Here is a 26985-nt window from a genome sequence, read left to right as displayed (position 1 = left end):
AAGTCGCTTAAGGAGATACTTATTCTTAGTGGTAGGTCTGAATCATTCTGGGCAGATCTGTTCAAACTGCATAACTGTCCAGAAGATTTAGAATGTGCACTTTTTGAAAAGGAACAACGTCAAATTAGGTTTTGTCTCTTTAAGTTTAAACAGTTACAAAACAAAGCTCTAAATCCTTTGAATTTTACTTTCAAGAAGTACCGCATTTAATTTCATAATCTCTAAACCATCTGCCTATTCTTCACTGTTGGCCCATCAGAAGATTGTGATTGGATGATGTCCATAACAAACTATAAAATTCAATCCCCAAATCATATAGAGATGTTTCTGAAATTCCAGTTCACATTTATAATTTCCTGAGAAATATCAGCACCACTAACTTAAAAAGAGCAAAACATTCCCAGCTGTAGTAAATCCTGGGTAACAAGTTGATATATACACAACCAACTGTTTATGGTTTGCTGATGAGGAAGTAATCTGACAAATCTCTTGCATGGTCCTTATGAATCAGACTGGGCAAATTCTGGTAAAACCAGCACGTAGCAGTGGCTTTAGAGTCAAAACCACTTAAGTTTCTGGAACTTGGAGATGTCAAAAAATTATAACATTTCTTGCTGAATAAGAATTAAGATGGAAAGGCAGTGACAGATGACTTAGAGGAGAAAGCACTGCCAGTTTGAAGGAAAATTTTTGTAGTAAACATGGAGTAAAGCCTTATAGTAAAATGTTAGAGCTAAGAGAATCTTTTGGCATTAAGACGTTAGGCATGGGAGAAAGCAACTAAGGCACAGTAAGAATAATTTATAATTTTTAATCACAATAGGTTTATTCTTTCAAAACACTATTTATATTCTGGGTAATTTAAAGACTGATGCCTTGTTTAAAAATTCAGTAATAGAGTTAAATATGGTTCCACTATTACATTGGAACTAATTTAAAAAAAAAAAAAACAAGTCAAATTTACCTAAACTTCCCAGATTATGAACATTAGAATGGATGGCCTTCGTCTGTATGCTACTTTGCATATGCATATAAAAATATGGTTACTGTAATCCTTCATTAAATACTCTAATGTGCCTGAGTCTGGATAATATGCTAAGACCCTCAGGAGATGTAGTCATTCCATTTGCAAACTGTTTCAGCCTTTGAATCTGCTGTGTTTTAATTGAATCTCCCTTGTGATCAGTGCATAGAAGGCACATGCCAAGATAAAATTCCATGTATTGAGGTACTGAGAACTTGCAATTTCAGTGGAGAATTGGGAACAGGGAAAAGAACAAGAGGAAAAATGGTCCTTTCGGCATTTCACAGCACAAATGGGGCCCAGGTGCGAGGAGTATAACTTAGTGGTAGAAGTGGTAACTAAGATAAGCTGTCTGGAGTTTGATGGTCAATGTCATTAGCACACTTTAGAACAAGACAGATATGAAGATCTGGCCAATCTTTCACAGAGCTTGCTTTCTGTAGTGTTTCATGCTATGGCAATCCAAGGTGGGAATCTGAATCCATCAGTAAGCATTTCAGGAAAGGAAAGAAAAAAACCTGTTAGATAACTCAAATCTAAGGATAAGGCCTTATGAAAGGCCTGCAATTGGGCAGCTGTGAAAGGGGCAGGTGTAGACTGTATTGCTACTGAAATGAACTGCCACACATACAAAAGAAAGGCAAAAGAAGGCACCTTTTTTTTTTTTTTTTTTCAGTGAATGTACTTCTTAGTTTTCATATTTGTTTCAGAAATTGCATTTTTGTGAGCAGTAATACTGAAAGTTTAGTTGTGAAATTACCTTTGAAATTTGGTCTGATCCTCGCATCATAGCCTGACATCCTACCCATTAGTTTATCCAGGAAATCGGACGGTGACATTGGCATGCTACGAGATCTTGCACTGTCTGTTTCCTTTGTGGCTACCAAGCTAACAGCAAGGAGAAACAAACAAACAAACAAAAATTTGTTAGAAGTTTTGTTAGTGAAACTTTGATTTTTTTAGTCAATTGTTCATTTTTGTAGGAACAGGAAAACAGGAAAGCAAAGACAGTCTTTCAAGTTAGTTAATGCTTCAAAAATTGTAGTAGCAAAGAAACTGAAACAGTAAATTCTTTATATATCTGTCATTTAATACATAAATTTTATTCTGCTATGCTGCACAGGTATAGGTTACTTCTTCCTTGGAACTTTTGAAGTGATTACTAACACTTTCAGTCAGCAGTAATCAATATCATTATCACAGAGTTAAATAATGTCATCTACAGAAATAGCTGTGAATGTGGAATGTCATATTTTGGAGTCTATTCTGAGATTAATCTATTTTAACTATGTATGCGATATGTGATAGAAGCCTGGGTAAGAAAAAAAAAAAAAGTACTAAGGACTTGATTAGAATAGTACTGCTATCACCAATTTTTATTTTATGTTGATAGGTAACCATAATAAAACATCTTGGCAGGTGGTATTGTCTTAGAATTTCATTTTCTGTTAAAACAAATGTGACTGCCACAGTGAGTAAAAAACCCAAACAAAAAACCCTACTGAGTTACTGAAAAAACTATTTTAGGACAAACTTTTTTCTCAGGGCCACATGACAAATGATGTCTCCTATAGCTTCCTCTTCATATGCATGCAAAAGTCCCACTGACATTCTAAAGTGTGTTCTGCACATGCTAAGAGAGAGGAGTAGTGGCACTGTGGTCAGCCATGGGACCCAAAGGAAAAGGCTTTGTTTTGTGGAACAACCCTTACTTGAGTGCTAACATACTGGAAAAATAAAACAGTCAGAAAATACATAAATTTTGAGTAATATTGTGATACACAATGCAAATGAAATAATTTGTGGCTTTTGGAGTCTCAAAAATGATAAAGAGATCTGCATGTTTGTGCTGAATTCAAGTAAAAAATCCATTACAGGAGGACTTAAATTTATTTTACATACCCAATTCATTGTCTCTATAGAAATTCACTCTTTTAGAAGTACTTAAATATGTGTTTGTTTAGACGTAAACACAGGGAATATTGTAAAGCCTTTAGGAATTTTGTGACTCGTAAAAAACCATGCTAAATCTTACTTCTTAACAGAGGATGGAATACCAAAATGGAAAAATTCCATACAGGTATGTATGTATGCAGAGGCCATGTGGAGCACAGACTGAGAATGTAATTTATTTCTTTCCAAGACTCTTTTACACAGGAAGTTAAAAGTTACAGTTTTATAGAAATTTCCATTTTGAAGGTCTGCTAAAATTTTTGTCTTCAAGTTTGAAATTTGGATTTATTATCTTAAATAAAAAAAAGATCTATATTAGTCCTTGAGAGTTACAAATTTGGGCACACATAGAATATGAACATAGAAGCCTCTAGAATGCTATGGTTTGCTCATATTTTAATTAAAAATGGAAATTAAGTTTTTTAGCTGTAATATTAAATCAGAAAGTTAAATTTTATACTTGAGTTTATTTGCTTAGCAAGTGTTTATTCCATTCTATGTGTAAGTTGATTTGTATATTCTTAAATTGTTCATAAATTGTTAAATTGTTGGATATTTCTAAATTGTTTTCAATATTTTTGTATCTCTTTCAGTAAAAAATGTTTCTTTACTCTCTTTCAATAGTTAACCTAGTTCTTTATTTCTTCCCATACCTGCAGAGTGTATTTCCGTTCCTGAGTAAGCATTCAAAATATTCTTTTTATAGTTCAGTTTGAAATTATCTTATTGCCATAATTTTCATTATCAATCATTCTGAATGGATCTGATTCATCACATTATTACAACTTGTAGTGATTACTGTCTCTGTAAAACAGCACTAATATCTATAAGGCAAATAAAATACAAGAGTCAGATTACCCTTTGTTGGGTGTTATCTACTTGGAAAGCAGGAGAAGTGAGTTACTGTGTGTATGCACTTAGTATATACACTTAAACAGTTATATTTCTTTCTGGTAGTCTTCTGTAAGGAATTTATACTTCTATTCCTTAGGTATATAAAATTTCTACACTATGGAATATACAATCCTATATTTTTATTATTAATATACATAAATTATCCAGAACTCAAATATAGAAAGGCTCATTGTTTGCTTGAATATCATTTGCTGGAAAGGAAGAATTTTTTTCGTTGCTCTTTTTTTACTATACTGAAATTTTTGTAAATCATCCTTTGTTGTACTTGTAGCTCTTGCTTTGCCATGGAATAAAGTAATTTGAAATTAAGTTAACTAATGCTGACTGGGAAAAATAGTAATTGCTGTGACTATGTATTTTCTCAAAGTGATATTTACTTTTTCATATGATGGCATCATTAATATTTGCTTTCATTAATCAATTTTAAGTCTCAGAGTATCTTGAATAATTTAACACCAGCTTAAGAAAGAATAAATTCAGCATAATTAATATCTTTTGTATAACCAAGTTCAAAAGTCAGCTGTAATTTGTAACTGAGTCTTTCTTCAAGGAATGTTTTCCCTTTTACTAAGGTTGGGGTGTAATGAGAAAAAGCTGGTCTAGTTCTGCAGAATTCTACACTTTTAACTTTTATTTAAAATATGTATTTCAAGAATACTTTTGGACAAATAAAACTTTCATCAGTCAAAACTGACATGTGGAATACTCGTCTAGTTAAAAAGGAGCTAGACTTGATAATGTAGTAAAACTTGAGTAAAGCACTGGATTTTAGGAAGGGATTTTCTGTTTCCAGGTAAATATAAAAACTTATTCTGCATGGTAGGGGCTCTTCAGTTTTATTGAACACTGCCTCTGAAAGTTAGGCCTCTGGCTAAGGGCTTAGAGGAGGGTCTACTCCTTTCATGAACTAAGGATTGAGCTCCTTTTAGTGTTAATAATGCACATAGCTTCGTCCTTGATACACAACTATTGCAGAAGTCCAGGAATGGCTTTGCGTGCCTCCAGAGGGAATTCATTCTGACCTGCCACAGTTCTTTAAAGAATGTGTACATGCATTTTCTAACAAGCAGAATTATAGGAGCTTAATATCAGCAAGAATTTTAATGCCAGCAAGGTACAATGGACTTGTGTTTAACATAAAGTCATTATGTGACTTTAAATGACTGAGAAAGAAAGCTGTACACATTTTGAGGTAGAAGCTTCCCATTGCTGAAGTCTTTTATTGGAGAGAGATATAACATCACAGTCTTCTGGTCTGTTTATATTTTATGAAGAAAAGTTACCAAGAATGCTCTCCCTGGTAGTGATCCTGAGTTGTTCCTGTGAGCTATGGGCAAATATTACTATCAGTTATAAGGATTTAAGCTATTTTCCAATTTCAGACTTAGAACGGTACATGACTTCAATTTTCTGGATGTATCCTGAACATCTTTAAAACGTAAATTAAGCCTTCAAAAACAATCAAAAAGAAATTTGATAACTGAAGTTGTGGACAAGAATCAAGAAAAAAAATTGAAAATGTAAAAAGATACATTAAAAATTTATTTGTGACCAGACAAATTACACCATCAAAACTTAAGGTAAGAATTTTTGTTTCAAATAAACTGTCACACAACACCAGACAAGATCTGAAGATTAGAATCACAAGGACTATAACTACTCCTGTTTCTGGTCTATTCTTTCCATTAACTTATTTTTTCACCTAAAATCTGAGGACAGATGAGCTTAGCATCAATGCCTTGAAGCCTGTCAAGTAGGAATTTCCATGACTGAGATAGGAAACTCTCCTAAATCACGGTATTTTACCTACAAAGAGTCATATTTGAATCAGAAACTCTTAGGTCAAGCTGAAGATATTTTAAGTGGGATATAAGTCCCACTTAGAGAGTAAGAAGCAGCCTGACACAGGCAAGATGCAGCTTCTCTAGACCAGCTACCACATCCTAAATTTGAGAAAGCAAGCTACTTGTAAGAATGCTGTTCAGCAATGCCATCTCTAATCTGGAAAGAAAATGCAAAGCTGTTGATGATTTAAAATTAAGAAATGCAAAAGAATTGACAGAGACATAAATTCTGATGATGTGAAGAAAACAACCTCTTTCCTGAAGTCAGGCCATTTAAGTAGGATATATTAAAACAAACAGAGGAAGGATATTTAAGAGATGTATAAATTGTGAATGTGGGCAGAGTTCGAGAAAGCAGTGAAGAAGGACTCAGAATTCCTCAACCAACTCAGCACTGTCGTGGTGAAGTTCTCCCTGCACTGTTGTGTTATCCAGTGGTGCAGAAAGATTGAAAGAGTGAGTAGAAGCATGAAGGTCACTTATTATTTTATACGATATTAATGAGACCAGTTCTGGGATGTTGCATCAAATTCCATGTCTGAGTTTTAAAAGGATATTAAAGCATTTGGAAAGGTACTGAACAAAGCCACTAAACCATGACCTGAGAGTTAGGGAAATTTGCTTCAAGTAGGAGACTTTAAGAGCTTAATCTTCTTAGTTTATCAAAAAAGAAGAGTGGAAAAAAATAGCTTGATTGAAGTGTATAAATACGCAGCAGAAAATGCTGGACATTTATCTAAAGAAAAGCAGAAGAAAAACCAATGAGAGATAGACAAATTCAAAATGGGAATTTGGACGTGCAATTTAATAACTTAACAGAAAATCAGATTATACCAAGACAATACAGCTTTCTGGAAGAAACAATTTAATAAAATATAACATATTGTTTTTCATATGTGGCTAACTTGGTGAAAATGAGTAAGTTCTAATATATAGAAAAGCAGGCTAAATTCAAGTTAAACATTACAAATCTCATGCAGAAATCTTCAGACTGTCAAAAGGCACTTGATGGATTTGATGAGCTTAAGGAAGGGAAGCAATGGGCATATTTCCAAGTGTGAAATGATGTCTTCTCAGGGTCCTTCTACACATGGGTTGGTTTGCAGGCTTGCAGTTGCTGTAATAAGGTTTGAAAGTTACAGCTGTAATGTTGGCTCATCTTGCTCTATTCCTTTCACAGCTGGGTATTTGACTTACAAAGCAGTTGTATGAGCATCAGCTCCTTGCACAGTAGGAACTTAAGCTCTGGAATGGAAAGTGCACTTGAGCTGCCCATAAACAAGAAGCAGCTCAAAGATTCAGAGCTTGACCACAACTAGGAAAAAGAGAGGAAAATAATCTGTTTATGACATGCACCTGCAAAGAATAAAGAATTGTAAGCTAAACTATAATATTGCCATGAAAACAAATGTATGTGAAGTTGCCAGGAATATATTTAGATCAAAATTAAAAGACTTTCCACCACTGAAACACTTAGGTTATGGAATAGTTTAACATTTTGAGCTGAGATACATAGCCCTGTGTGTTTCAATATGGAGCTAGGCCTTAGGATGCTGTGACATGTATTATGGTGATTGCAGGTGATGGTATTCAGCCCTTTTTTAATCTTCTGCTAAGAAAATGTTTGCATTATTATTGATTCTTTTATGTTTTTAAAATATTTGCTGCTACAGAAGTCTGAAAAAAATATAGTTAACATAGCTATACAGGCAGAGCACCAAAATCTACAGAATTTAAATGGTAGATCTCATCTATCAGGTGGCAATTTAGTTATCAAGATAAAGCATGGGTCATGAATCTGTGCTCCTGAAATGTCTACTTAAAGTAGGCATCTTTCTGAGAGAACATCTTTCTCTTCCCTTCCTCCAAAATAAAATTATTGGAAAAAACTATTCAAAGGACATTTACAATCCCCACAAATGTTTCCTTCTCTAAAACATTTATGGTTGCAAAAATCAGATTGCTTTCCCATGTTTGTTTGTTTGCTGTTTTTTTTTTTTTTTCCTGGAGAACTACTGTGTTCTACCTGTAAATTGTCTCTATCTATCCCAACCTTCTACACATTTTTACCAAAGCACAAACAAGGAAAAGAAACTTTACATATGAAAGTCCTTTATACAAGCTTTCTTTTAGAAGGCATATTTTCAAATGTAATTTCAGGCCTACTACCTTTGAGCCTTATCATTTTTGTATTGCAGGAAGTGCTGGTTTTTACTGATTTCCCTCATTTAAACATTCATCTTCAATGTGGGTAATAAAAAAATTGTTTTCAGGGTGTTTTCAGACTTAAAAAATATATATTTGTTTAAAAATATTGAAGAAAGAAAGTAATGGTGTACCATCAGCATTTCTATAAGAAAGATTATATCACTGCAAAAGGGCCTAATAAAAACAGTATAGACAAAAGGGAAGGAAGAAATTACATCTTACACCATTTGCTGAGTCTTCTCGTTTTGTTGCTGCTACAGGGAGGTGACAGAGAACAAGAAAGAGTATGGTGTGCTATAATTATACCTTCCACTGGAAGATTCCTAGAGAGATGTTTCCAAGTCAAATTTAGGACAATCTGCTTATTTATCCAAATTAGCCTCAATGTAGTCTCCAGAGTCTCACAGACTTACTTTTGAATATAATTGATACAAATTATCTTTGAATTATATGGTAAGTTCATTTTCTCCCTTCCATAGGTAACTGCTGATGCATTTTTTCTTGAAAAAATGTTTTCTCACCAAGTTACTGTCACACATGTCTTGGGGATTCCAAGTTACTGTTACATTTATCTGGGGATTCTTTTCATCTGATCATAAATCACTAATCAAACACAATCCATTTTAGTCTTTCAGAGAGGCTTAAAGTTTGCATTTCATTTTACAATGCGTACTACAGTGCTGCTACATGCGTTATGATGGTCCAGGAGGTCTTTAATTTCATTATTTAAACTTATTCTTTCAGACAGCAAGTGTGGCCAAACCCCTGAAGCAATTGGATGTTGTGTTTTTAGTCCATTCTCTCCAGCTGACATTTGAATGTTTTTAATGCACTTCATATTAAAATTCTTCCTAGAGAAGTCCAAAGAAATTAATTACACCCTTAGAAGGAAATAAAAAACTGCAGCCAATATGCATTTAATTGCATCTCACATGAATTAGTACACAAAAGCATTTCAGTAAGTTAGTCTAGTGGTACTTGTTCACTGATTCACCAGCAACAGTTAGCTGAATTAATCTCACAACTCGTCTCCTTGATTCTATAGCTGTAAGCAATGGTGATGGAATTCATCAGCTTTTAAAACAAAAAATCTTCAGTGTAACCATGTAATTAAAGAGGTCTGCTAGGAAGGAAATTATCCTCTAATTGTTGGTGTTGGATCATCTGATGGTGTCTTGCATTTTGAAAACACAGAAATAAGATTTTGTGATATGAAGAAAGCATTGAAAGCCTCTTCTGAGTGATACAGACCTTCATCATATACATTTGGTAGAATTAATGGGGAAAGCAAGCTGTTAATTTGACGAGGTCAGAAGCATTTTTGTTATGGTACAAAAAATGGCTTTTCTTGTAATGGTAATGTTTCTAATTATCTGATCTACTAATCAAGTAGGTAAATGACAAACAAGATCAGAGTTTATAGTAAGCAGAATTTGCACGCATTAGTCAACACATACATAAACCTGAACAAAAATACCTTTTTGAGATTAGAATGTGCCAGCTTAAAATGAAAAACAATAAAAATAACAAGGCCTCAAGCACATCCATTAGCGTGTTTTCCTTGTTTTTACAAAAATAAATCCTACTCTTTTTAGAAAGACAAAAACTGCCTTCAATTTTACTACCAAAAATATAATACATTAATGTAAAGCATAAACAATGCTAATTAGTTTCATTTTTAGGGATAAGGCTAAGGTTTTTCCAAATTTATCACTCAAATTTATCCAGTTTATCATCCAAATGCATTTGTTCACTTAAGTGGCATGACACAGATATTCTTTTGAGGTGTGATGTGTTTAAACTGACTAACCGAGATGGCTGTGTCAGAAAAGAGATACAAGTCTCTGTGTTTTACTGCAATAAAGAATTTTAAATTTTGAAACCTTGAAGATTAGCAAATATTGTGGAGTGGGAGTACAAAAGACAGGATAACATTTTTTAAGCAATTATATTTAAAATTTTAATAAAATTTAAAACCAATCTCTTTATTGAAAATTAAAATGCTTCGTAGAAAATAGAAGACAAACAGACTTTTCTGAATGGAGGCCATTTATCAGCAATATTCTTTTCTGAAAATCCAGGGCCATTCTGGAAAGCCAGGAGCTATGTTGGGGGGTCACAGCTGCATGGATCCAGTACTCAAAGTGAGATACAAAATCATCTGTCAATGCTGTTCTGTTCTAGCTCACACCAAGAGACTTTCTTCTGAGAAACAAAACAAAACACAAAATTCATTCCTTCTCTGAACTATCCTTGGAAGACAAGCTCTTTACATTATCTGTATTGTGAACTCAGGATAACTGAACTCCTAGTTTAGATGCCTGAATTAGACAATTATATCTTCTACCATTCAAGGTTAATACAAGGAGATAACTTTCTTCCGACTCCTTTGTATTTCATTATGAAAATAACTCTATTTGAATAATGATTTATTGGTGAATAAATTAATTTCATTCTGAGGGACAAAAAAAATTTTCCAACAGTGAAAGAACAGTGGAAGAGGGTGGCATATAATGAAGCCAAAGATAGTAAATGACGGAAAAAGAATTAAGTTGGCAATGTGTTAACAAAGACTGATATTGCAAGAGAATTTAATTGTATTTCTGCTAAAACTGACAATAATGTGTTTCTTTCTAATTAAAGATGCAATCTCTTTTACGTGTTGTAGGTCATAAAATTGACAGCTCCTAGTGCAAAGAAAATGCAGATTTTCATATCTTGCAATGTTTAAGATAATAATAATTTTATCAGAACAAACACATAATTCTTAACTCATGTTTGGCAGTGTCATATCAACTAAGAGAAACAGAAACATTGTATTACCAAGACTTTAAAAAGGTATTTTATAAGAAAAACCCTCAAGAAAATTTGAAATATTCTGTGTAAAATTTAGCTTTTCTACTGATTTTTCACAGTTTTAGATTTTTCTAGTTGTCCTCCTATCCTCTTATTTTGACTAAGTGAAAATGGTCAGAATAATTTTTTTAATATAATGCTGCAGAGATTAGTAGAGTTGCATCAGGACATATTTTTAGCCAAAGTAACAATACTTATGTGCAACAAAAAAACCCTTTCCATTCTAAGTTCACTGACTATTTATTCTGTATTATTTTAGTGGCTATAAATGAAATCTACATTAAATAGTTCTTGGCTCACTGGTGAGGTTCCGGATGACTGGAAGCTGGCCAGTGTGACACCCATTGACAAAACGGGCGGGAAGGAGGATCCTGGTAATTATAGTCTGGTCAGTGTGACCTCAGTACCTGGCAAAATAATGGAGCAATTTATACGGAGTGTCATCATGCAGCATCTACAGGATGACCAGGGTATCAGATCCAGCCAGCATGGGTTTAGGAGGGGTAGGTCATGTTTGACCAACCTGGTCTCCTTTTATGACCAGGTGACCTGCCTGGTAGATGCAGGAAAGGCTGTGGATGCTGTCTATTTGGACTTCAGCAAGGCCTTTGACACTGTGTCCCACAGCACTCTCCTGGAAAAGCTGCAGCCCATGGCTTGGACAGGAGCACTCTGTGCTGGGTTAGGAACTGGCTGGATGGCCAGGCCCAGAGAGTGCTGGTGAACGCTGCTGCATCCAGCTGGGGACAGTCACCAGTGGTGTCCCTTAGGGGTCTGTGCTGGATCAGTTCTGTTCAATATCTTTATTGATGACAAGGATGAGGGATTGAGTCTTTCATTTGTAAATTTGCAGATGACACTAAGCTGAGAACTCGTGTCAATCTGTTGAAAGGTAGGATGGCTCTGCAGAGAGACCTGGAATGGTTGGATAGATGGGCAGAGTCTAACAAGATGAAGTTTAAAATGTCCAAGTGCTGAGTCCCTGCAGTGTTATAGGTTGGAGATGGTGTGGCTGGACAGTGCCCAGGCAGAAAGAGATCTGGGGGTACTTACTGGCTGACAGCCAGCTGAGCCAGCAGTGTGCCCTGGTGGCCAAGAAGGCCAACAGCATCCTGGCTTGTATCAGGAATAGTGTGGCCAGCAGAAGCAGGAAGGTCATCCTTCCCCTGGACTTGGCACTGATGAGGCCGCACCTTGCGTGCTGTGTCCAGTTCTGGACCCTTCCGTTTAGGAAGGACTTGAGATGCCCGAGTGTGTCCAGAGGAGGCAACGAGGCTGGTGAGGGGCTTGGAACACAAACCCTGAGAGGAACGGCTGAGGGAGATGGGGTTGTTTAGCCTGAAGAAAAGGGGACTCAGAAGCAACATTTTCACTCTCTACAGCTCCCTGAAGGGTGGCTGTAGTCAGGTGGGGTTTGGTCTTTTTCACCAGGCAGCAACTGACAGAATGAGAGGTCAACAGTCTCAAGCTGCATCAAGGAAATTATCAGTTAGATATTAGGAAAAAGTTTTTCATGCAAAGGGTGATAAAGTACTGGAATGATCTGCCTGGGGGGGTGGTGGAATCACCATCCCTGGATGTGTTCAAAAAAAGACTGGATGTGCCACTCAGTGCCATAGTTTAGTTGAGGGGTCAGGGAACGGGTTGGACTCGATGATCTTGAAGGTCTCTTCCAACCTTGTGATTCTGTGATATATAGGGGACATTAAATATATAGTGGCATTTCAATGCAACTATTAGAAAAATATTTTCTTTCAGATTTGAATATTTTTTCTATTTCAGCTACAGAATTAACATTAAATATTAATGCTTCTGCAGCTTAGGCAATGGTTACATGCATTTTTTAACATTCCCGATACCTTTATGGTGCCATTTGTTTTTCACATTTATTAATATAGTTGAGGATTCCTCCAGTTCTACAGTCTTCCTCTAGTCATGTTGGTCATGGAAGTAAAATAGCTTGTGAAAGTAAACACATGTTTGATACATGTTTACATAAAGTACATAAATCATGAACTATAGTTTCAAAAACCTTTGGATTGATGTGGAATGTTTCAGCTCTTCTTAAGAGAGAGGAAAAAAACAGAATAATGCAATTTGAAGTCTTCTGATTGAGACACTCTGTCATGATCATCATTCTAGTATATTATAGTCTAGATAATGTTAAATTTATATAAGTTTTTTTTTTGTTTGTGACTTGGTACATATATATAAGCATAATGCTTTATACCTTCCTTAGGAAAAAAATGTTTTAGTGTAAAAGGAGAAAACTAATTTGTCAGCATTCTTCATAATCCCATGGGCAAGGCTTTCTATTTTCATTAAAATATGGATTAAACATACTAGAGGTTGTTTCTGTAATTTTGCTTTGTTGTATAAGACAAGTTTATTGTTGATAGTTTCAGCCATGCACAACATGAATGAATGTATTTTATAAATTAGGACTCTGTTCTGAATTTTTTTCATTGTTTTTCCAGAAGCACATATTTAATATTCTTTTAGCCTGTTGTATAGACTATTTTTATAAATGATCCAAACTCAGGTCTTAGTTTTCTTGCCATATTTTAATTTATGCAGCCTACTTTTGGGGGAGGAAAAAGCTAACTCAAAGAGGAGCAGAGAATATTTCAAATAATCAAACTCTGACAAATCTCTTACTCTTCCAAGGAACTAATGAATGGGTTTAGGTTTTGACTTTAATTTTTAATTAAAAATAGTTGGATCTTCTTCAAATTCAATTAACTTTGTTTTGGTTTGGGTTTTTTGATAGATTGTATTTGGCTAAAAGGAATGGAATATTTTTAAAAATATCACAGAATCTGTAAACCACTTATTTATAGTAATCTGAACATGCATTATTCTCAATTTAAAGCGTAATTTCTGTATTCACTAAATAATGCAGAAAAGTTATTGGCATAATGGATAGATTGCAAAATGACTAAGTAAAATAATTTCTTGAATATTCTATGTTATTACTCCAGATATTCTTCTATAAAAGCTGTCAGGGTTGAATAATTACATTTATTGTCATGGTTAATGCATGATTCCCCTAACCAACTGACTTTGCACAGGAACTGACTGGTGTCTTTAACCACCATAATGGATGGTAATGCAGCTCATGAGAATGAAGCAACACAAGACTGAAAGGCAAATAAATGCAAATGAGACTTTTGACTGTAAACTGCTGTTTCTCAAGGCGATTCTTCCTAGATCTAGGAAGAACCTGTGAATTCTGCAAACAAAATTCTACCAAGTGTAGCTGCTTTGTTGATTCTGTATTTAGAATACATTTCAAAATGTCCTTTAAATTTTAGAGATGCTTATCACTGAATTTCTTAGTTCTAATGGATTTTTTAGTATTATGGGAGTGCCCCACCAGTTTTGTATTTCTTAGGTTGCTGTACTCTCAATAGTATAAACAGAACAGTGTTCACTGCAGAAGAGACGTCTTTCTTGTAACCATAATGGCCAATTAGAATGCAATATGTGTTCTGTTCCTTTTTTATCTTGTTTTATTTAAAAATCCACCTTTATGAATTGTAAACCCTAAGCAAAACTGAAAATGGGTTCTTTGTGTGCTTCTTCTTAATTTTTACTATGCATAAATTTTTTTTTCAGAAAATCTTACATTAGAATAAAATGACTGAGGTTTATCAAAACTAGATAAAATTTTGGTTTTGAATAAAAACTCCAGATTTGTGAAGACTTAACCACAGTTCAATGAAACACTATTCTATTCAAACACTATGTTTGCCTTAGGGAAGCTCTGCTTGTATCAGTCCTGTATCTTGAGTGATCATGCGAGACGGTTGTGTAGAAGATTCAACTTTATCTCTAAAATAAATTTGATAAAAGTTCTGTTAGAGAAGAGCTGAATATAGCCAGAAAAGTCGCTATATAAAGTATTTTTTTCCCCAAATGCTTCTCATTAAATTGTTTATTCTGACTAGCCAGCTAATTATAGTGTAGATCTGTGTTCTTAGTAATAATTTATAGTTTTCAAATAAGACAGAATATTTCTGGATGAAAAAATACTGTTTTCATGAAATGTAGTTTTAAGGAAACATATGTTTCAATATAGCTTTATGAAATGCTGGCAGGCTTGGGTGGAATATTTTTTGGTGTCCTTTCTATTTTGTTGGTAACAATCAGTTTTCCAATGTCAATGGAAACTGAAGTTGGAGTCTCAGGTTCTAATTTTCAAAGACTCTGAACACCATTCCCACAGAATTAGGAGAGTATTCCTGCTTTTTGCAACATTGAAAAGTGAGAAAATCTTTTCAGAGCTTTGGAATTTCTTGTGAGACAGGAATGGTGATGTTTAACCAACTGTGTTAATTTACATGAGATATGTGGATTAAGTAATTTTTTCCTTTCTATTAATTCTATCCAGGATCAACACTGCAATAAATCAGTATAAGACTTTAACAAGAACAGAGTTGAGCTTCAGGGTGATGATGAGAGTGACAGAATTCATGCCACATAATGACAGAACCCAGTATTCCTAATGCATGCACTGAAGCATATTCCTTACGGAATAAGTCAGAGAAAATAATGTGAAGGTTACAAAAAAAGTGCTGCTAGCCTTTCATGCTCCCTCCTAAATTATCCTGGTCCACTACACGCATTCTCCTTCACACACAGAAAGTGGTGTTTAAACTTCCCCTCAGATACATATTTAGTCTTTGCTTTTCTAGTCTTCATTTTGGCAGCATCCCCTTAAATTATCATCCCAGTATTATGAGCCTTGTGTAAAGAACTCCAGGGTCATGACCTGAGCTGACCTCCCTCAAACTCCTCCGCCAGATGAGTGAGGGGTCCAGGTAGTGCACCCTCTCGCCTGCCCTGGATCATCATGAAAGCATTGAGGGCACTGCTCCCTTCCCAAGTGGTGTTAAAGACTTTATTATGTGCAAGACCCATTTTCTCCCAAAGGAGTCATCCCTGTTGAAAAGGAGGAAAAAGAGCATTCTGTTAACCATTGTTTAGGGAATTGGAACAAGTGCCTTTGTGCTCACATTTTGATTACAGATGAAAATTTGAGCACTCTTGGATCCAAAGATATGTGTAGAGAAACAACAGAAATAAGTAAAGAAAAGGGATATTCTGAGAGCTCATTTGCAGAATGTTAGAATTTGGGAATAAATTTTGAAGATAAAAGGTAAAATTTTAACACATATATGGAGAAACTTCCAAATGGTATTTTTGATTCCAGTTCCTCACTGTATTTTAGTTTTTGTAATCATAGACTACTGTCTCAAGTGGGGACATTTAATATTCATTTTTATGTGGTAAAAACTTGCAATATTATGTTCAAAACAAGTGACTATCAATTTTTATTGCACAAAAACTGAGGGAAACTACAAGACATTTTATTCTACTTTAAGTCTTGCAAATTAAGAGTTTAAGCAAACTCTGACAAAACTGCTCCTTAAAAAAGAAAAAAGAAAAAAGAAAAAAGAAAAAAGAAAAAAGAAAAAAGAAAAAAGAAAAAAGAAAAAAGAAAAAAGAAAAAAGAAAAAAGAAAAAAGAAAAAAGAAAAAAGAAAAAAGAAAAAAAGAAAAAAGAAGAAAGAAAAAAGAAAAAAAAAAGAAAAAAGAAAGAAAAAAGAAAAAAGAAACTATCCAGAAATAATTTTTTCTAGTGGAATAAGACAGTGAAAAAAGCCACTATGAATTTTAAAAAAGTCTTTTACTGGATGTATTCAAGATATGAGGCTGAAATCTGCCCACTTTGAATTTTGTTCTAATACTGCTGAGTCAGAGGTAATGGATCTGGGGAAACATCCCACAGATGCACATCCCTTCACAAAAGTTCCATATGTGTGCTTAGGCACAGCATGGACATTTGCCCTAGAACACAGGACTTAGGCACGACTTCGCTGTGTGAAGTCAGATTGATTTCGAGGTGTTTTATTTTTGCCAGTAATTTACCACTTTGTGACATTTATTTTATCTAGTAGGGCACTCTTAGTCAGCACTTATATTGCTCACAAACCTGGAAGTTCAGTCAGTCCCTGAAGATGTCTTAGCCTATATAGCCCAGAGAATGGACTCTCCCATGTGTTACTGAATCTAATAAAGGACAGTACAGTTTTCAACCCTTTATGAAACTATAAGACTTATCAGGACAAAAACTCAAGATCATTTTAGAAATTATGTGCCACTCTATTCCAGAACTTTATAAATCAGCTTTTCACAAAACAGTCCCTAAGCTCTGCAGTTCCCCATTAGGATGTAAAGTCATAATAGTTTTAAAAAGAAACAAAAGAAAAGAAACCTTTGAGAACCATGTTGGTATGACTGTATTAGCTAGGTATTTCTGCTGAGTGGTTACATGTGAAATTAAAATAAATTAAAATGTTGGTAAAAATCATACAAAATAATTAACAGCCAGTTTTGTAGAAAGTCATCTGTGAAATTGCATATTCTGGTACTTGTGGATCCTCAGAGATGCTAGGATTACATTAGGTTCATATTTTATCTTTCAAAATTCAGAGAGGGAGAATGTATTTGGAATGTTTTTTATAAGGAACTGGAAATAAACTCTTAGACATAGTGGAGTCTTAATGTAAACTGTACATAGTATATGAAGCCTTAAGCAATGGTGTGATGGGTAGTATAAACTAATACTTTTTTTAGATTAAATATATTTATATATCTATCTTATATCAAAGAGGGAATGCAAAAAAGAGGAAAATATGAAGACAGTAGGTGATGTAGTTATAACTACAACTTGAATTTTATTAGAAGAAAAAATGTTTGCTTTTCTAAATTTCATAACTGTTTTGATTTTGCTTATGATACTTTTCCTAAATTAGTTTTAACTGTAAGAATCCTGTGTAGATTAATAATAATTAACTCAGCCTAAGAAAGTGTTTGAGAAAATTTAGTACTCCTACTGTATTGTTTACTAAAAGAGCCTCAGGATAATCTGCCTTGCTTTTGCCTCTAACCATTAAGATTTGTATTAGTCAGTAGCCCCACTACTTGTGTAGTTCTACTATTGCAACAGCCCCTTCAGTGACCATGATCATGTCAGACCAAAGTGTTCTTGAAATTTTCTACCTTTTCTGTGGTCTCGAACTGTTTCCCTTGGAAACTGCATTTTGCTAATATTTCATGTCACCAGAAAGAAACTTCAGTAATAACAGTATTGAAGAGGACTGATCTTCCTTAGGGAAGTTCCTACCTAGAAATAGCCCTAACTCTCCCTGCTGTCCCCACTAATTTTGTACATCAGTGGTAAACCCAGAGAAGTAACAGGATAGTATGTGGTATGGAAAAATTATAAAAAATTTGGAATGTGGAGTCGCTGTCCCTGCAGATGTTTAATAAAAGACTGGACATGAAACTTAGTGCCACGGTCTAGTTCACATGAGGATGTTAATTCAAAGGACTTGATAATCTTAGAAGTCTTTTCCAACCTAATTCTGTGATTCTGTTAATTATGTGGAAAGTCCAGTTAAGTGTAGATTGTGTGTTATTACCCTTTTTGCTGTTGTATTCAATAATGTGTATTGGAGCAATTCATTAGGCATCTGACTGGAAATGCATTAATGAAATGCAATATTTTACACTTGTATAAATATGTACCATCTATTTTTTTCTCAGTCTTTCTTTTTTGTGTCACTACTTACACTTCCAATGCCACACCATCTAAAGGCATCAGCCAGAAAGGATAATATTGCCTCAGAAGCCAGAAAAAATAATACATTATGCTAGGACAAAGTATAGTCTTTAGAATTCTCAGCCTTTTTTCTTGACTTTACAATGCAAACTCTTCTGCTTTCTTATGTTCTTCTTGTTCTTCTGTTTTGGTCCTGCAATCTTGTTAAACATAGTTTTTACTGTGTATTTTCCTGCTCTCTGAGATGTTCCATTTTTGCTGGTAGTTGATATCCTTAAAAAGGTGCCTTTTACTTGACCTATTCATGATGCCTATATATCAGTGAAAGTGGTATCTTCTATTTCCTATCTCTCTTCACTGATTCTTCCACTAAACATCATGAAGTTTAGTAGGAAAAGCAGTAAAGAGGACAAGAAGCAACACCACAAAAAGGGCTCTTCATCATTTATTACTTGAGAAAAGCTGATTTGCAGGAATAATTCCCTATAGGTATTATTACATAATACTCAGTAAGGTCAATTGAAGCCTGTATTCTGAATCTGTTAAAATAAGAAGCTCTAATCTTGTAAAAATTTTCATTTTCTCTGATTGCCATGATTCCTAGGATGCCTGGAAAAAACTAATATTATAGAGCAGCAATTAAATTTATCATCATACAGAAGCACAGCACTTATCTCACAATATTACTGGCTTTCAGTTGTTGTTACCATCAATTATCTAGGAATGAACTAAAAGATGTTGAAAAGTATGAAAATGTCACTAGAACTGTAAGAGTTGAAAGATTCATGTTTGTTCATGGTTTTAATTTAAATTTCAGTGTTATTTAATTTTCTTAAAGGTTATAGTACTATAAACACAAAAATATATAGATAATATATAAATATATAATCCTTTCCTGAAATCATAAAAATGATAATAACTTAAAAAAATCACCAAGTTTTTATAGAAATAAAGAATGGATAGCTAACATACTAATCAAATTTCTACTAATGAAGAAACTCTTATTTGGTACAAAAGGACTTCAGTGTCTTCAGTGGTATAGTTGAAGTACAAGAGAAATTGGTAGAGGTGAAATACAAGAGAATTTGAATCACATATTCAAATAAGGGGTCACAAAACCCCTTTTTGTCACTTTTGTCTGAGTTTTGGAAAATACAATGCTTCCTTAAAAGTACTCATGCTCTCTTCCTAGGCTTTTAGAAGGACCCTTCATCACAGGAGTTTTACTGATTGGGCTCAGTGTGAGCTCTGGTAACTCGGCTTTGAAACAGCTGTTTGTTTTGTAAAACCCTCAGCAGGCTTTCACCTGTCTTCTCTGAGGACTTGTTTTTTGTTTCTTTTAACCGTGTTTGTTTTTCCTTTTATTTTTTTCACTCTCAGAAGTGCTGGGGAGATTCTCGTGGTCTCTACATGAGCATACTTTCACCCAGTCTTGCACCTTCATCATTTTGACTGTGAGCTTGACCTGCTGACCTGACCCTTGGCTTTGACCTTGGACATACCTCTTCATTACCACCTTTGCCCATCAATTGGAACTTCTGAATTGTTCCTGCACAAGTGCTGTGGGATTGCAAACTTTTATGGCAAAATCCTGTTCCTTCCTGTGTTGCTGTAAGTCTGAGCTCCCAGCCCACCTACCCTACCTTTGCTACTCCCTGAGATATGCTAAGTGCTTTTCATGGTACCTGGAGTCTGCCAACTGATTTATTCCACAGAAACTATATTTTAAATTAAGTATGGGCTGCTGAGGAAAGGTTTTGTGCCTCAGTGCTGGCATCTTGCTTTAGTAGATTTACTTTTACACACTTTTATTGACACCTTGATTTGAAAAGACACTTTTATTTCTTGTTAGGTCTAATTAGTAACATATTAATAAGCTACTGAAGCTTCATTAGAACACCTGAAAATCTTTATTTTCAAAGATAATATGCTAATATGATGCTATGTCAAATTTAATAATTATTAGCTGGTGTATTTTTTCTCTATCATTATTTGAAGGAACTAATAATGGCTTAAAGGATAATGATTTCTGCTTCTTATAGCTATTCACCTGAAATCAATTCGCAATTAAATGCAGTAACAATTTCAAAATCAGTTAACCTTAAACTCAGATATGCCCCAAAGTTAGGTTGCATGAAGATTTTTCCCACAAAAATTTGCTTTTTAAGAGCAATTATGTGTATGATACTGTTTTCTGCAATCTAAGTACAATGGAGTAGTGAAAAGAACAAGGAAAGAGGCAATAATATAATTGTAGCATGATTCTTAGTCTATGTTAATATAGATAAATAAAGAAATACCACATAGAGAGAATCTATTTTGCATTTCCCCAGTGTAACCTACCTTTTCATCTTGTTCTTTCCCATACACAGGTCTACATATAAAATTGATACATTACATCCTACAAGGAAAAAGCAAATCTCTGTCAAATCTCCAACAGCATAGTTCTAATAGATCAGTGTCCATGAAAGTTCCTGAGGAGTTATGAAACTGTTTTTGACTCACAAATCTGAACTTCGCATTTGCTCTACAAATATGATCTTGCTTTCATCATGACCTTTTGAAATTCAGGCAAATCCAAAGGATTTTTTGTTAACACTATTACTTTATTGAAAAAACTCTGGAGAATACTCAGTCTTAGACATTATTATAACTTCAAATTATAGATCAGATTTTTTTTTCTTTCTTTGGTAGTAAATTACAGTTATTTTAAGGCTACATTAAATTATTTTCCCTAGATTGTGCCTTTTTTTTTGCACCTGGACCCTCTTAATATCACACTCAGGCTTGGATTGGCAGAAATATTAATAAGTAATATATTTTTTATTTTGGATCTGATAATAGATTTTCTCTGTCTGCTTAAATATATTGCATAAACCAGAGTGTTATGTGCTTTAACTATTATTTCTCATGTTTAAAATCATTAATGCATTATCAATATGTGTGTTAATCTATGACATAACAGTACAAACATGCACAATATTATGAAAGACTACAGATAATCACAGAATCATTAAGGTTGGAAAAGACCTCAAGATCAAGAAGTGCAACCTTTGACTGAACAACACCTTCTCAACATAGCCACAGCCCTAAATGCCATGTCCAGTAATTTCTTTACCACCTACAAGGATGGTGACTCCACCACTCCCCTGGGCAGCCCATTCCAATGCTTGACCACCCTTTAAATGAAGAAATTTTTCCTGATATCCAATGTGAATCTTCCCTGGCACAGCTTGAAGCCATTTCCCCTTGTTCTGTCACTTGTTGCCTTGGAGAGCAGGCTGATACCCACCTAGAGATTTGGGAATTGTGGAGAAAAATAAGGTCCCCCCTGAGCCTCCTTTTCTCCAGATTAAACAACCCCAGCTCCCTCAGCTGCTCCTCACAAGACTTGCTTTCTAGACCCTTTCCCAGCTTCATTTCTCTTCTAATTTTTTTTTCTACATCTTTCAGAGACCAAATTAATAATCAGATCTTATAATGACCGATATACATCTTGTTTCAGTCATTGCAATTTGAAGGATCTTTTGATGTGGAATGAAAAATGAGTTATTTAAAAAAAATAGATCAGGTGAAGTTTCTTCTTGTGAAGCATGCATCTTGAGACTTTGCTCATTAAAGTAGCAAGTCTAAATTTACACTGAAAACCATCTTTTTTCCCCTATCTTCACAGGCATATAATTTAAACATTATTTTTAAATAGCCTCAGGGCTGTTGGACAAGTAATGAAAGCTTTTCTTTTTAGTTTCATTCAGTTTTCTCACCCAGCCTTCAGTTTCTTAATGGAGAGCAGAAAAGTTTCAAAGTTGCACGAGTAAGAGAAAACATAATTTCTTCCAAAATGTGTGAGTAAATAAACCACTTAAGGTTTGACTGTTCCTAGAAATCTATAGCACATCCATCTTCTCATGAAGTGTTATACAGGTACTAAGGCTGCAGTCTGTGTCTAACAGAGAGTGGAAGCAGCATTCTACTATTCCCTTTTCCCTTTGCTCCAATGGAAATCATTTCACAAGGCTTAAGTTAGAAAAGAAATGGAATTAATGGCTCCAGTAAATTTTACAGGTTTTCATTTTTTTTTTTTTTTTTTCAATTTTTAAAGTATGGAGAAGACTCCTATGTGTTTTGAACTGGCTAAGGTTTCTCATGTATAATTTCTAGACCTAAGCTCATCAGCAGTCCTGAGACTAACATGGAAGATAAACATGGATTCTGAGCAGCTTTCTGAACTCTTTCTCCAACCATATAATCCATGTGCACAGTAACCATGTTCATTATCATAAAGTAACTATTTATGAGCAAAAGGTTATTACAACACCACAGTTATCTGGATGTTGAAGAGAATTGTTTGAATTTATGCTGCATAAGATATCTGTATCCATTTGGAAACAGTTCAGTATTAGTACATATTTATGCGATGCAAAATACCTGTATGACTGTCATAACTGACTTTATAGCTCCCCCCCCCCCCCCCCTTAGAATAAATGCTTTTACATAATTAAAATAAAGGATGAACAATTCAACAGTAGGATGGCATTTACATGGAATAATAGGCACAGGAACAATAAGTACTGTAAGTACATTGAAATAGAATAATAATAGCACAGTACTCCTTGTATTGCCTACACTACACAAATGTTTGGTCACCTACACCGAACTTTAAACACTTACTGTAAAATGTAAAGTATAATGTACATGCATTGACTCTTTCCTTGCAGTGTCAATCTCATACCGTGTGACCAAGTTTCATAAAATCTCTTTTGTTTGGCACAATTGCAATAAAATCACATTATAAAATGTTTATGTTACATATGTTGATACAAAACATGTCATTAAATTAACTTCAAAGATTTGCGATAAACCTTTGAGCACTTGTGAAGTGTGCCATCATTGTGTTGCATTACATGCTTCTGACTTAGCTTCATGGTGATAAATCCCTTACATATATAATCCCCAAATTCTCTTTTCAAATGCAAGTTTCATTTTTTGTCTTTGTTAAAATTACAATGTGATTCTTAAAATAGTCTGACACTGTCATGTTATATGCCATATATTGTTTATTGTGATACAGAGCTAGAATGTTTGTTGATAACAAGCATGGCTAACTGCATTAGCAGTGAATATACAATAGCCCTGAAGTATCTTTCTTTACATGTGTGATTTTTCTTTTAAAGTTTTCCCTCATGGAGGACTCAAGTTGGTTTTAGCCTGGTATCACCACACTTCCAGAGCTATGTGTTAAAAGAATGCTTACACTGATATAAATAACATCACTCTACTTAGAAAGAGTGTGCTGGGCTGAGAAAGCCATACGAACCTCTGCCTTCTACTCAGGTCATAATTTATGGATATGTTACCATCTTTCATAATACAAATCCTAGACTGCCAGTAGTACAGCAAATGCTTTCCCTCTTGGGGGAACTTCTGTAGACCATATCCTCTCAGAAACGCTCAACTAATATTTCTCTGCTTTTGCACAAGACTTCTGACCTAATGCCATCTGTGATTTTCCCTTTGCTGAAAAGAACTGACAGTAATATAGAAGTCTATATATTCCCAACTCAGATCATCTTCTGTAACTTTTACACTTTGCACCTTAAGAATTTTCAATATCATTGGTGTTACAATTCCTGCTAAAAACAGTGATGAAATTCATAGATCTTAGAGGGAAACTATCTGCGAGCAAGTGAAGGAGGTACATAACGTCCTGCTTGTACAACACAAAATGAGATTCGGGACAGGGCAATGTTATGAAGCCATTCAGAAGCGTGGAGCTCACGCATTTAATTTTTAAGTGCCCATAGCCTGGCTGCCGAAGCCAGCCAGGCGTTCGTGGCGAGGAAAGGCGGTGACCGCGGCGGCTCTCCGCACCCGTCCCAAGCATTTCAGCCGCCCGACACCCGGGAACGAGGGCATCGCTAGTTCCCCAAAGAAAGCAACTCACCTGAGCAGTACTGCAGCTTCCCACAGATAGAACCCCGAGACAGCCGCGCGGAGGTACCTAATCCGGGCCATGCTGCTCGCCGCCGCGGCGGAGCCCGGGAGCGGCGGCGTCGGAGGCATCGGAGGGGCCCCGCGGCGCGGCTCCCGCGGGCGGGCGGGCAGCGCCCAGCACCCTGGAGAGCTCCGGCGGCTCTCGCCCGCCGCCCGCCTCAGCGCCGGGCGGCCCCCCGCGCCCTCCCGCTGGGCCCCGCCGCGCCCGCCCCGCCGCTCCGCATCGCAGCCGAGCGGGAGCCTAATCCCAGCCGCGGCGGCGGCGCCGAGCCGCGGGGCGGCGGGAGCGCCCCTGGCCGCCCGGCTGCCCCCGGCTCCTGGCAGCAGCCGGCGCTCCGCCGCCGGACGCATGCCGGGCTGGGGGCGCGCCGCGGCCGGCGGGGCGGGCGGGAGGCTGGGCGGGGGCCGGCCGCCGCCGCCCCCCGAGAGCGCGGCCGCCGCGCAGGGCGCGGGGCGGGACCGGCGCAGGGCGCGGGGGGCGCCTGGAGGGGCCGCCCCGGGAGGGGGATGCTCCGCTGGGCTGCGCTCAGAGCGGCCCCCGCCCGAGCCCTTCCCCGCCGCGGGGACGGAGCCGCGGAGTCGGTGCCTACACGGGGTAGCGACCGTCGGAGAGTCGAGTGAACTCACTGAACCTCGAGTCTCGGAAAGGACAGGGCAAAGAGGAGCGCTTCAGCTTTGCACGTAGGTCTGGTGGTAGGCTTTTCCTGAGGAAATGAGTGAAGGGGTTGAGAAACCTATCCCTGTATTTCAGCTTCTTCTTTTAAAATACGGTGCTGACTAACACAGAAAAAGTGTTATATCCAGTTCTATTTGACTTTTTCAGTAAAGAAAGATGATCTAGAGCCGTAGGGTGGACCAATAGGGAAACCCAAAGAGTCTGAAAGTTTGACTGGGAAGAAGAGTGGAAGGGATTATGGGAAGGAACGAGGAATATAACATTTTAAGAGGAAAACTGGAAAGTTATTCATGAGAACGGGGCGGGGAACAGAGAATAATGTTACGAGTACAGGTGGTAGTAGGGAAGTGACATGATTACATTTATTGTCAGAGAAACCGAACATTTCAGGCGGACCAGATGCTGCTTTCCTTAGCAAGAGTAAGGCTTTATGAGTTTATATTGAGAAATATTATTTGAGAAATTCTTATGGGAATCGATACAGTTTGTAAACAAAGTAAAATGAAGGACTTGTCATGAAGGGCTACACCTGGAGAAGGGCAGAAGGGGAAAATATGTATGGAACTGTAAAGTAGGGTTGCTCTGTGAACCTAAAAGACAGTGGCCTTTGAACAGCCATATCATGCCAGGGAGATCCAGTGGAAAGAGAAATCTGGGAGGACCAATTCAGGACAGAGCTCTGCACTTGTGAACAACATCTGACTGGGCTTATCTTCCTCTCCTTGACTGCCTCAGTATGATCTGCCTGCTTTTTTTTTCCTGTGGCCACTAAACAATGAGCACTAACAGTTAGATGGCAGCCCCAATACTTGTGCAGCTCCAATAGCTGCACAGCCCACAGGATTATTTCATGCCAGACTTTTATTAAAACTACTAAAAAGCCATAGAAAACTTGAGTGCCAAGACAGAAGCAGATGTGGGAAAAGACAAAGGTTCAGCAAGGTAAGGCACATCAAGCAAAGAAAAAGAAACTGAAATTTGAGAGTACTATAATAAACTCATTACAGAAAAAATAAGATGGAAAGAGAGAATGTGAAATAGAGAAAAACTTTTAACACAGAAAAAAAAAACATTTAAAAGGTCATCAAGTAGAGGATATGCAGGAAATAAATAAGAAACAGGGATTTTGTGAATTTCTTATATCCGAAGATAGGTGTGAGTTAGAATTAAGGTATTTCATTAGAAATCTTGAAAGTAATCACATGTTCCACCTGCAGGTCTTTTTTTTTTTCTTTTTGTTTTGATTTCAAAAAATACCCCGCATATGACTTTCACCACAGTTCTTAATTTACATTGTCCATTTTCACAATATCACTATTGTTTTTTCTAGCTCTTCTTCAAGTTTGTTCCAAGCAGATATTACTAAATAGTAATGCCTACCACACATTTTAGAGCCAGCTGGGATTTCTTTGTTGATACCTATCAAGTGTATGTCAAAGATTGCACTAGAACACCACTAACAAATTTTCCTCTGTTCCCTGAACTTTTTAAATTAGTGCTGGTTACATAAGTGAAGGGATGCTCTAAGTTTCTAGGTCCACTTCACAAAAAGTTGATCCTTTTTTTTTTTTTTTCTCTCTGCAGTCCTAAATGTCAACAATGATCATGAAAGAAACTTGTTTAAACCTTCAACTCAAAACACAATAGCAAACAAACTAATGAATCCCTCTATTTGCTCAGGGACAGTCTGTCAATGCAGGTGCTCTACACAATCAGTGGAGTACTTTCTTTCTGTATTTAGAAGAGTTGATTCCTCTCTTTTCTCTTAAAATGAATATACAGTGAGGCTCCTTCTCCAGGAGCTATTTATCTTTGTGCATTATATACTTCAACACTGAATTGGTCTAATTTAATTTAGTTGTACTGAGACAAATGCATTTATGTGC

At 36.1% G+C, this 26985-nt stretch overlaps 1 protein-coding gene across 2 annotated transcripts in view; it reads right to left on the bottom strand.

Moving 5' to 3' along the window:
- The window catches only part of GLRA3 (glycine receptor alpha 3), an 86827-nt gene extending 62218 nt beyond the window's left edge, over nt 1-24609 (bottom strand). The window contains exons 1-2 of one of the 2 annotated variants that reach the window (XM_021550946.3): nt 24374-24609; nt 1785-1912 (exon numbers count right to left, since the gene is read on the bottom strand). In XM_021550946.3, the coding sequence (XP_021406621.1) occupies nt 1785-1912; nt 24374-24492 (247 nt within the window). In that variant the 5' untranslated portion in view covers nt 24493-24609. The remainder of the gene's footprint in view (nt 1-1784; nt 1913-24373) is intronic. The other variant, XM_021551025.3, reaches the window with a different exon arrangement.
- Between the last annotated feature and the right edge of the window lie 2376 nt (nt 24610-26985).

The sequence above is a fragment of the Lonchura striata genome, chromosome 4 (assembly GCF_050655825.1).
Source record: "Lonchura striata isolate lonStrDom1 chromosome 4, ASM5065582v1, whole genome shotgun sequence".
In the NCBI taxonomy this organism is placed as follows: domain Eukaryota; kingdom Metazoa; phylum Chordata; class Aves; order Passeriformes; family Estrildidae; genus Lonchura; species Lonchura striata.
This window is presented reverse-complemented; position numbering and strand designations above follow the sequence as displayed.